This window comes from Dunckerocampus dactyliophorus, chromosome 15 (genome assembly GCF_027744805.1).
Source record: "Dunckerocampus dactyliophorus isolate RoL2022-P2 chromosome 15, RoL_Ddac_1.1, whole genome shotgun sequence".
Classification (NCBI taxonomy): Eukaryota; Metazoa; Chordata; class Actinopteri; order Syngnathiformes; family Syngnathidae; genus Dunckerocampus; species Dunckerocampus dactyliophorus.
Genome location: NC_072833.1, coordinates 499,863 through 511,732, shown reverse-complemented (window position 1 = coordinate 511,732; position 11,870 = coordinate 499,863). Strand labels below are relative to the sequence as shown.

General features: G+C 45.8%; 1 protein-coding gene across 1 annotated transcript; it reads left to right on the top strand.

The window, feature by feature from the left end:
* Window positions 1-3,145: 3,145 nt before the first annotated feature.
* Window positions 3,146-11,677, top strand: LOC129194643 (sodium- and chloride-dependent GABA transporter 1-like). Its single transcript, XM_054799869.1, has 15 exons — window positions 3,146-3,308; window positions 5,320-5,629; window positions 5,688-5,819; window positions 6,909-7,009; window positions 7,094-7,203; window positions 7,275-7,407; window positions 7,691-7,825; window positions 8,171-8,274; window positions 8,344-8,468; window positions 8,541-8,653; window positions 9,532-9,663; window positions 9,725-9,827; window positions 9,897-9,997; window positions 10,878-11,045; window positions 11,259-11,677. Exons 1-15 carry the CDS (start codon window positions 3,213-3,215, stop codon window positions 11,346-11,348), a joined length of 1,953 nt encoding a protein of 650 aa, XP_054655844.1. The 5' UTR covers window positions 3,146-3,212; the 3' UTR covers window positions 11,349-11,677.
* Window positions 11,678-11,870: the final 193 nt, after the last annotated feature.

The following is an 11,870-nucleotide window of genomic DNA, read 5'->3' as shown; positions in this document are numbered from 1 at the left end:
ATTGTTTGTAATTATGTTCTACATTGTTCCATTTTTGAAAGCCAATGACACATTTGCAAAAATGACATTTCTAGTTGATGGTGCCAGCCAAGACGAGCTAGCCGTTCCTTCTTCCAGAATCCAGTGCCAAAGCGCCGTCTCATAGATGCTGTGAAACTGTAGTGCAGGTCAAAAGTGCAAATGTGATGCGACATTAGCTGACAAAACACATGATTGGAGGGGAAGTATCCACCCAAGAACGCGGAAAATAACGTGGCTTGAAGCTGAGCGCAAAAGCTGTACGAGAGCTATGACGGATTCATTTACAGCGCAGCAACGTGCAAATGGTTGTACGCATATTGGAGCAAAACAAAACATCCTTCACTGACGGGAGAGCTGTGCTTCTGCTGCAGAGATCTTACGCAAAGCTAAACAAAAAGAGGAATTGTGTGACAAATTCAGGCAAATTCCAATGTCAGCTCCAAGAACATGTGAAACTATAAGAGGATGTACTGTTGCAGCTTTTCCGTCAGACACTTATTCTATTGTTCTTTCATATGCAGTTTTATTTCACTTCAAAATAAGGCTCTTGAGTTCATGTCAAACCTTTTATTATTCATGTGAAATGTGTTCCCATTTTCTTTCAAATGCAGTTTAGGTGCCAAGACAATCGTGTTGAAACAACTGGGGGATGCGCAGGCTTTCATCCATCCTCTGCTTATCCGGGTCCAGGACGCGGGGGCAGCCGTCTCAGTAGGGAAGTCCAGACTTCCCAGTCCCCGGCCACCTCTTCCAGTTCCCGTGTGGATTCTTTGAGCTGGGCCCCCACGAGTGAGGGTCAGACCATCGCGCCTCCCCCAGGCCTGGCTCCAGGGTGAGGCCCTGGTATCCCACGTCCGGCGAGGCGCAGTCCCTCCTCTTGTTTTTTTTTCATAAGGTCCTCTGAATCACTCTTGGTCTGGCCCACCACCTGGGACCTGTTGCCTGGGGAGACCCTAGCAGACAACACAGCTCCTACCATCACTTGGGAACTCAAACCCCAAAGATGAGATAAGATAAGATAAGATTGGAAATACAGAAAAGTCAGTCCGACTGATCTCTTCTCAGAATAAACAAGCTTGAAGAGGCAAAAACACGCTACCCTGATTGTACGCTAACCGAGGTTCCACTGCACTCTTTTAAGTTATTTATAACCAAATCTAGGCTGGAAACTAATAAGCACGACCAATGGGGGACTTGTGGGTGTGTGTGTGTACACTTGGTAGGTATGAGGGCTGAAAATGAATGACTTCATTCGTCCTCCCCACACACTGTCATGTCCGTGTGGAGGAGAACCAAAATGGCTGACAGTAATGCACTTGTCTCCATCAATTTGTTTACTCGCCTCCCCCCAATCAATGAGGCTATCATTATGATTCCCCCAGCACCAGTGGTGAGGATAACAGAGGCCATTATGTAGTAAGAATGTAGAAACGAGTCAGAAACAAAATGTGGCTTGTGGGGTGTGGCCATACACGCGCACACACACGCACGCGCGCGTGCAGACAGTGAACACTTGGGATCAATCACGCCTTTGAAATGAACCTTTTCATCCACACCCACTCCACAGGCCAGCAAAAGTGTGTTTCTACAGCAAGTAGAAGAGGTTCCGAGGGACAATAAGGAACATTGATGAGCGGATGGCAGCTGACTACCACTTCCAGACTCCCTGGCTTCTTTGTTGACACAAATGCACCATAAGATGCATCCATACGCAGATACCATCTCCACATGCTCTCACTTAACACGTGACGACACCACGGCCACAAATCTACACAATACGGCACTTTTCACACAATGAACAAGGACCTGGGTAAATACTTCCTATTGAGCTCTGCTGGGGGGCTCCCTCCACATCCAGCCCATCTAAGCAAGCTGTTGGGAAGTGGAAGGGGGCCTTCTCCAAACCAGTACCACATATTGGACACGACAGAGTGTCCAAAATGTTTCGGTCGAGCCGAGAAGGCGGACTAAGACATCTTCTAGACCGGGGGTTCTCAACCGGTCTCAACCTGGGACGAGTGTCTTTTATTTTTATTATTTTTCATTCTTTTCAACACTTTTATGAAAGTCATTTTTACTTTTTAATGCATGCTTTCATGTATGTATTTATTGAAGTTATGTTTTTTTTAATCATCTTCGCAAACATGAATAATTACAATTCCATAATTACGTGTCCAAAGTGGTGGATTTAGGTGAATTTCATAAGGAGGACGAGCGTAACCTCCAATGAAATATCCCTACAAGCTTCCATATTTGACGTACTGTGAGTATCGTGGACAGCATACAGCCATGACTGCAGATGCTCACTTTCAAGCTGGAAATAAAGACAAGCCAGACATGTCTTGTCTTGTCTTCCATATTTTATTACAGATTTTAATGTCATTTTTGATTCGCTGTCCGCTGTCTGTGAGCCACCCGGCGCAGGAATGCGTGCAGCAACTCAACTATTTCTTTCTATTTCTTTCCACCTTCACTTGACTTGTCTTGGATGCGCGGCTATCAGAGGAGTCTGCCTCACGCTTGGGAGACAAAAGTTTACTCAAAAGAACAAAAGTGACACTGGGGGGAACTGTAATGCTTCTCTGAGGGTCCAGCTACTAGTTTTCACTTTCACTTTCTTTGTGCAAACTTAACTGTTTCTCTCAGTGTGCAGCTACAAATTTTCACTTTCTTCTTCCTTTGAGGGACCTTAATTTTTTCTCTCAGGGTCCAGCTACTAATTTTCACTTTCACTTTCTTTATGGGAACTTAACTGTTTGTCTGAGGGTCCAGCTACTAATTTTCACCTTCTTTTTCTTTGATGCGCTGCCATCAGAAGAGCTCACCCAGAGCCCACCACTTTTGGGCCCCCTCCCATCATTTGAGAACCACAGTTTTAGTCTAAGTCCTGATTGGTTAATTGTGTCCAACCACTTTTGGCCAAGATAGCGTTACGTTTTTTTGAAGACTCGGCCACTTCCTGGTCGCATTTTGTCATCTTTATGTCACTTTTCCAAGCTCTTTGCCAGCTGACCACTCACTCACTTTGCCACCACCACATGTGTGTGTGTGGCATATCCCACATGGCCCCAGGGCCCGGGTGCTGAGCTATGATCAAAGCAGGCACACAGGTCGAACCTTATTAGCAGCCACTCGATAGCTGCGGCTAACGAGGACAACCGCAGAGAGTCCCTGGCAGGGGAGAGCCTCCGATGGGCCTGAGAAGGCAGCTGGAGGAAGCCCACACGGATTTTTTTACCTTTTGGATCCACTCCTGGGGGAAAGCTGATGAGGTGGACGTCTTTCAGGTATGGTGTTGATAATGCATGATGTTGATGTTGTCATATTTCAGTTGAAATTGGCCTCAAAGAGCTTTTCAGATGTGTCATCTTGTCGAGATGTGAAAGTCATTTTACGGAACAGGTGGCTTTTTTCACTCCGCTCAAGCTTTCCCATTAAAACTCCATCAGTGCATCAACGATTCAGAGCCCCACCAAACAGCACATGCATAAGTAATAGCCATGTGTGTATATGTGGTAATAATTACCCTTAGAAACAAAACAATGCCAATCACAAATGCAAGCGATGGGAACATTTTCCAGGCCAATCAATAACTTCAAACGCTTTCCTCTCAGTGCGCCAGCCTCCTGATCATATGATGTCATCAAGACATGAAATGTAGGATTATGCAATCAGGTTATTAACATCATAACACAGGCAAGGTCTCCAATGGTGCACGAGTGTACATGCGGACATGATCTGAGATAGAATTGACAAATACGGCCGTTAAAATTGGTAAAACACCAGTGGTGAAGCATCTCCTCGTCTTAACATGTTTATAGCACCATACAAGATAAGGGATTATAAGGCATCGATTCATATCATAAGACATGCAATGTCTCCAATAGTGCATGAGTGCTGGTGCAGCAAGTTCTGGCCTAGAATTGGCAAATAGAACTGTTAAAGTAGTTCAATCAACGTGCAATGCATCTCCCTGGTGTTAGTTAAATCCTTTATAGTACTGTTTGTTACAGTCAATGAAATAAGGGACAGAAATAGGCAGACATGTGACGTCTCCAGTGATGCATGAGTGCTGGTGCAGACATGTTCTGTGCTAGAGTTGGCAAATGTGACGGTTAAAGTAGTTCAAACACCAGCACAAAGTGTCTCCTTGACATGGGTTCAAACCTTTCTAGTGTGTTACAGTCAACCAAATAAGGGATTATGCAATTAGGTAATTGATATAAGACAAGCATTTCCTCCAATGCTGCATGAGTGCTGGTGCAGCAGTGTTCTGGGCTACAATTGGCAAATATGAACATTGAAATAGCTAAAAACCCCAATGCAAGGAATCTCCTTGTCATGACGTAAAACTTTATGCAATTAGGTAATTAATGTAATTAGACATGCAATGTCTCCACTGGTGCATGAGTGCTGGTGCAGCCATGTTCTTGCCTAGAATTGGCAAATACAACTGTTAAAACAGCTAAAACACCCGTGCAAAGCATCTCCTTGTCATGACGTAAAACCTTTATAGTATGTTATTGGAAATGAAATTAGGGATTATGCAATTAGTGTATTAATATAAATAAAACATGCAATGTCTCCTGTGGTGCACGAGTGCTGATGCAGCCATTGTTCTGTGTGAGAATTGTCAAAAATAATTAGAATACCAGTGAAAAGCATCTTGTGGTCATTAGTTCAAACATTTACTGTAGACAAGACAAGAAATCTAAAATGATGCAATTAGGTCATTCGTTTAGTCAAACAATGGTGCATGAGTGCGGGCGCAGCCACGTTCTGTGCTAGCCAATTTGTCTGGTAAGTTGAATAATACGTCATGATGCAGCAGGTTTGTATTAAAGTCTTACATTATTGTTCCACTAGAGGTCTACCTGCCAACTACAACAAATTCAATGTTGCACTTTTTGTATACAAAAAACAAGGTTAAAAATAAGCCACAATGACAGCCAGTAGACTGACAATGTGAAACACTAAGAAAGAAAGTCATAAAATGCATGAAAGCTGCAGGTTGTGATGGATAAACGTGCATGTGCACTAACTTCTGCTGAAACACATTAAAGTTAAAGTGGGTGTTTTGAGAGATATTTCAAGTCTGACTAAAGGCGTCAGTAAGAGCGCCACCACAAGGTGTATTAGTCTGAAAACTAACAGCACAGGCAACACAGTAGGGGTGCGTGTTTTGACAAATGTTCACCCTTTTGTGTGCAGCTGTTCAGGAGTAGAAGCGTTACACAAACAGAGACATCAACCCACACTCAGGGACACGTTGTCTCCTTTGCTCTGGTTTCCTCACAGCTTTTCTTTCCAACGAGTCCACTAGAATCTGACAACAAGACAACGCGAACCATTCTGTTCCAATCCGCCATGGGGAAGACCGGACAGAGTACGGTGGACCTGAACTCCCCATCTGACGTCAAACACGCGGTTCCTTTCGAGGAACTGGACCAGGTGACGCCCCCTATGGACCAAGAGAAGAAAAAAGAGGAGCCCCTTGATAGAGGAAGCTGGAAGGGCAAGTTCGACTTCCTGCTGTCATGCGTGGGATACGCCATCGGCTTGGGGAACGTGTGGAGGTTCCCGTATTTGTGCGGCAAAAACGGCGGAGGTAACAAAGCAGGCTCGTTTGTAACACAACACAAAATAATGAATTCATTCCATTCAAGGAGCATTCCTGATCCCATACTTCCTGACGCTGGTGTTTGCCGGGATACCACTGTTCTTCCTGGAGACGTCCCTGGGACAGTTCACCTCGGTGGGAGGCCTGGGAGTGTGGAAGCTCATGCCGATGATGAAGGGTACGACCGGCACATGAATGGCCATCCATCCATCCGTCCATCTTCTTCCGCTTATCTGAGGTCAGTTCGCGGGGGGGAGTAACCTAAGCAAGGAAACCCAGACTTCTCTCTCCCCGGCTACTTCATCCAGCTCCTCCCGAGGCGTTCTCAGGCCAGTTGAGAGACATAGTCACTCCAGCATGTCCTAGGTCTTCCCTGAGGCCTCCTACCAGTCGGATGTACCCTGAACACCTCCCCAGGGAGGCGCCCAGGAGGAATCCTGAAAATATGCCCAAGCCACCTCATCTGGCATGGCTGGGCTCTCCCTGAGAGATATCTGGGAGAAACTCAGAGTCGCTGCTCCTTGGCATTGAGAGGAGCCTGATGAGATGGCCTGGGCATCTGGTCAGGACGCCTCAGGACATGTCTGACTGGTAGGAGGCCTCAAAAGAAGACCTAGGACATGTTGGAGAGACTATGGTTCATGGTTCATGGTTCATGGTTTTAATTCATCTTGAACATGCATACAAGTCAAACAGTTGCACATCACACAATACAGTTCACAGTTTTGCATGTCCAAAAAGGAGTAGGAAGAAGCAAAGCTACTGTATGTCTCTCAACTTCCTGGGAACACTTTGGGATCCGCTGGGAGGAGCTGTAGGGGGAAGCGAGTGGCTGGGGAGAGGGAAGTCTGGGCTTCCCTGATAAGGCTGCTGCCCCCGTGACCTGACCTCGGATAAGCAGAGGAAGATGGATGGATTTACAGATGGATGGCACCTCACCTGGCTCCTCTCAATGCCGAGGAGCAGTGGTTCTACACAGAGTCTCTCCCGTATGACTGCTTCTCACCTTATCTCTAAGGGGGAGCCCAACCACCCTACAGAGAAAACTCATTTCGGCCACTTGTACACAGAGTTCATGACCATAAGTAAGGGTAGGAACATAGATGGACCGGTAAATTGCTTTGTTTTGCCTTTTGGCTCAGCTCCCTCTTCAACACAACAAACCGGTGCAGAGTCTGCACCACTGCAGACGCTGCACCAATCCGCCTGTCCATCTGCCGTTCTGAATGCCTTCCTTTGAATTTGGATCTGTCTTCACTTGCTGCAGGTGTTGGTCTGGCTGCAGTAGTGCTGTCCTTCTGGCTCAACATCTACTACATCATCATCATCGCCTGGGCGCTCTACTACTTGTTCAACTCCTTTGGTTCGGTACTGCAGCCTCCAGTTACAAATGGCAACAAGGAAGCAAGTGAATCTTCAATAGGTACCCAAAATATGTTGTTCTGCGTGCAGGAGCTTCCCTGGCAAAACTGCAACAATCCCTGGAACACGGACAAATGTTTCAGCAACTACAGCCTGACGGACACCACCAACCTAACTAGTGCCGTCACCGAGTTCTGGGAGTGAGTCTAAGCCACGCTGGTTGTTAAAAAATGATTGGTATTGTCACGCTCATCTGCTGTGTCATCTGCAGGCGTAACATGCACCAGCTGTCCGGTGGCCTGGAGGAGCCAGGAGAGCTTCGTTGGCCTCTGGTGGGCACCCTGGCACTGGCCTGGGTCCTCGTTTATTTCTCAATCTGGAAGGGAGTGGAGTGGACAGGGAAGGTCAGACGTTCTCCTGCAGTAAACTTGCTGGGGTTCTTCAACAGTGGTCTGCAAGCCATAGGTTGGGGGGTCCTGTAAGGAATCTGTGGTGCCAAAAAGTTTGAGAACCCCAGATTTAGAGCATTAATCCCAACGTGCAAACCCTGAATAGATAAGCAGAAGCATGTCTCCACAGCAGCTGCCAACATTCCCTTGCATTTGAACCCAGAGACAGACACAAGCAAACATCACGGGATGGAAAATCCTCAATCTTCCTTACATTTTCATGTGCTCCCAAATTCAGGTGGTGTATTTCTCAGCCACCTATCCTTACGTCATGCTCTTCATCCTGTTCTTCCGAGGCGTCACCCTGCCGGGAGCCATCGATGGTATCCGCTTCTACATCACGCCGGACTTCAATAAGCTCACACGCTCTGAGGTACGCAACGTGAACGCAACACACAAACAGTACGCCGGTATGTGGTTGCTTTTTTAAAACCAGAAGAACAAATGTCAAATGAATAGATTTTTTTCAAAAAATATAACAAAAAAATAAAAATAAATAAAACCACAGCGTCGATATTTAAAACCCCTAAAATTTGGAAATGCATCCTTTTAAGCGTTTAAATCTCTCATCATGCTTTTCTTGGATATCACCCATTTTTGTTTGCTGTTGCCGATGTTTTTTATTGTACGATGACACATTTTCTTAGTTTTTTGAAATAAAAAATGGAGATACAAGCACTACTGTATTATTTCTATGCATGTATGTGCCGTGTGTCAGGTGTGGCTGGATGCCGCCACCCAAATCTTCTTCTCGTACGGCCTTGGCCTGGGCTCTCTCGTCGCACTGGGGAGCTACAACAGCTACAATAACGACGTCTACAAGTATGACCCGACCCCTCCTAAGGAAATGAGCGTAGTTTAACGCTGATGATGCTCTGCTGTCCATTTCAGGGACTCCATCATCGTGTGTTGCATCAACTCCTGCACGAGCATGTTTGCAGGTTTTGTCATCTTCTCCATTGTGGGATTCATGTCCCACATCACCAAGAAGCCTGTGCAGGAACTCGCTGCCTCAGGTTGAGTATTGAATAATCCCATATAACCAAGAAAAAAAGCAACTCTTATGTCGACTACGTTGCCAACCACAGGTCCCGGTCTGGCGTTCTTGGCTTACCCTCAGGCAGTCACCCAGCTGCCCATGTCGTCTCTGTGGGCCATCCTCTTCTTCTCTATGCTCATGATGCTGGGCCTGGACAGTCAGGTAAACAGTGTTCCCTCGTTTATGGCGGGGGAAAGGTTCCCAAAATAGCCTGCAATAAGTGAAATCCACAAAGTAGTCAGCTTTATGTGTTTCCAATGATTCTATATGTTTAAGGCTGTCAAAGCCCTCACCATACACTTGTACACTTTTCTCAGACAGGCAGGAACATTTGATCACATTTCTGTCTTGTTTAAACACTCCCAAAGTTCAAACCTTCATTTGGATTTGAATGATCAACCTAATAGCTTAGACACAAGAAATGAGTCAGTGACTCATGCGTGTCTCATCCTTGTTAAAACATATTGCTCCTGTCCTCGTATGTTACTCCTCCTCATCCTCCTTGAACCCAAGATTCATTTATTCCATAATGGCAAAATTACCTCCTTCTTCTTCTGTTGTTTATTGGTGGTTAGCAAGCAGCTCACACGATTAGCTATTTTCCTAGTGACCACCGACCACAACAGGAATCGGCAGGAAGTAGATTGATTGACAATGGTGTACAGCCAATCAGGATGCAGAACACAATGGGCGGGTTCTCCCTTAGCCAATAAGGACAGTTGTGGCTCTATATTTAGCTGGCTATTGTCTACCGTGGATTCCTGATATGCTGGTACAGGCACGTAAACACATACTGAGACCAGGTGGACCTGCACACGTGGCAGTAGTAAAAACAATAACAGACACATACAACAGAGCACCCAGAGACAGATCACTCTAAAACGCCACCAGGACACACAACACAATACACTGTTCAAATAAACTATCTGTTAAAAAAAATCCACAAAATAAAGAATCCGGGAAAGGTGAACCGCAATGTAGCGAGGGAACACTGTACGCGCGCACGCACACACACACAAACATTGTGACTGTCCAATCAGTTCTGCACGGTGGAAGGCTTCATCACAGCTCTAATGGACGAGTATCCCTTAGTGCTGAGGAAGAGGAAGAAGGGCTTCATCCTCATTGTCTGCTTCATCTCCTTCATCATCGGATTCTCTAACATCACGCAGGTGTGTCAGTACTCGACAAGCACCCGCATGATGACAAACTGATGCAATGTGCGTCTTCCAGGGCGGCCTGTACGTCTTCAAGCTGTTCGACTACTACTCCGCCAGCGGGATGTGTCTCCTCTTCCTCGTCTTCTTCGAAACAGTCTCCATAGCCTGGTTGTATGGTAGGAACCATCTTCACCTGTCACAAGCGCTCATCTGAGTGCCGCACTAACGTTTACGCTGAACCTCAGGAGCTGAGAGGTTCTACAAGGACATTGAGGACATGATCGGCTACCGACCCTGCGCTTGGTGGAAACTTTGCTGGATGTTTTTCACGCCGCTCATCTGTCTGGTAGGTCCGGATTCATGAAAATACCCAGAAAAACAGTACATCTTATCTTTTGAAATGCTTGAAAATATCCTGCTTTTCCTCTTAATGATCATGAATGGCCATGATGTTAGCTCAGTATGCTGCTTCGAGAGATACACTCCTCTTATGACAAGATTGTACATTGTGCTGAGCCGGAAGACAAAGCTCTCAATTTACCCCCCCATCTATGTTCCCACCTTCACCTATGGTCATGAGCTTTGGGTCGTGACCGAAAGAACGAGATGGTGGATACAAGCAGCTGAGTTTCCTCTGTAGGGTGGCTGGACTCACCCTAAGAGACAGGGCGGGGAGTTCAGAGTACTCCTTCATATGGAGAGGAGCCAGTTGAGGTGGCTCGGGCATCTAGTCCAGATGCCTCCTGGATGCCTCCCTGGTGAGGTGTTCCAGGCATGCCTAGCTGGGACAAGGTCCCAAGGCTGACCTAGGACACCCTGGAGGGATCATGTCTCACAGCTGGCCTGGGAATGCCTTGGCGTCCTCCCGGTGGAACTGGAAGAGGTGGCTGGGGACCAGGAAGTCTGGACTTCCCTACTGAGACTGCTACCCCCATGACCCAGACAAGTGGAGGAAGATGAATGGATGGATGATTTACAAACTGAACTATGTGACAGTTTGTCAGCTTAGCGCATCTTAGCTTGTTCACAGCCTTTCACATTGGTTGACACCTGGCTGCTTTTTATCAAGTTCAAATACAATGAGAAAGACAAGAATAGTTACATCCTGGCATACAATGTTTTTCCTGCTATTTAAGTAAGGAAAGCTATAGAAATAAGATGGAATGAATGCAGCATGACCCTACTGTACTCTTCTGCACACTTGATGACCTAAACGGTTGTTTCAGGGCGTGTTTACCTTCAGCGCCGTGGAGATGACGCCCTTGACTCTGGGAAAGTACGTGTACCCGCTGTGGGGCCAAACCATCGGCTGGTTCATGGCTATGTCCTCCATGGTGCTCATCCCGGGCTACGTCGTCTACATGTTCTGCAGCACGCCGGGAAGCGCCAAGCAGGTTAGCGTCGTCGTGCACATGCAAATGAATGAAAAACAAAAAGAGAAATCATGCCGGGTGGTGAGAAAAACAAAAATGCTTTTAGGTATGAAGGTACATGTCGAGAGCTTGATGCGGATTAGTGGCAGATCTGTGTTGACTGTGCCGCCAAGAGGTGATAGCTTTTTCTACTTTTATGTATACTGTACATGTTGTCTTGTTTTTTACCTTCAGCGCTGGAAGAGGATGACAACGTCCCAGCAGGACGACAAACCATCAGGTCATGACCTTTTTACTCACATTGTTGGCGAAGCTCCCGTCTAGCACTCGCTACTCTCCTGAAAAATATTCACCTTCAACCCCTTTTTAATCTTGCAGTTAAAAATAAAGGACTTTGTGTATTAAGACAAAGTGAGTTAGATGTCTGAGAATGAACAAAACACAAAACCACTTCATAACCCATTAGAGAAATGTACATATATGCTGCATATACTGTCTTACTAGATCATATTTGACTTGTTTTAAGCAAGGATGATGTTGCAAGCAAATGCAGTATAAGAAATAAACCAGTGGTGTAAAAATGCAGTGGTATTTTTCTAAAAGTAGCTTTCTGTAAAGAACTGCAACAAGTGTACTTTCAAATAAACCATAAACAAAAAGCATTTGTATTCCTGTACCTTGTATGTTCAAACCTTCTGTACATGCATTCACTACAGTACATGAAAGAGGACTGGGCGATACAGAGCAAAACTCATCCTGATAAATTTAGGTTGAATATCCACACTTATCCTGATATATTTAGGTTCAAAATCCATACTTATCCTGATAAATTTAGGTTGAATATCC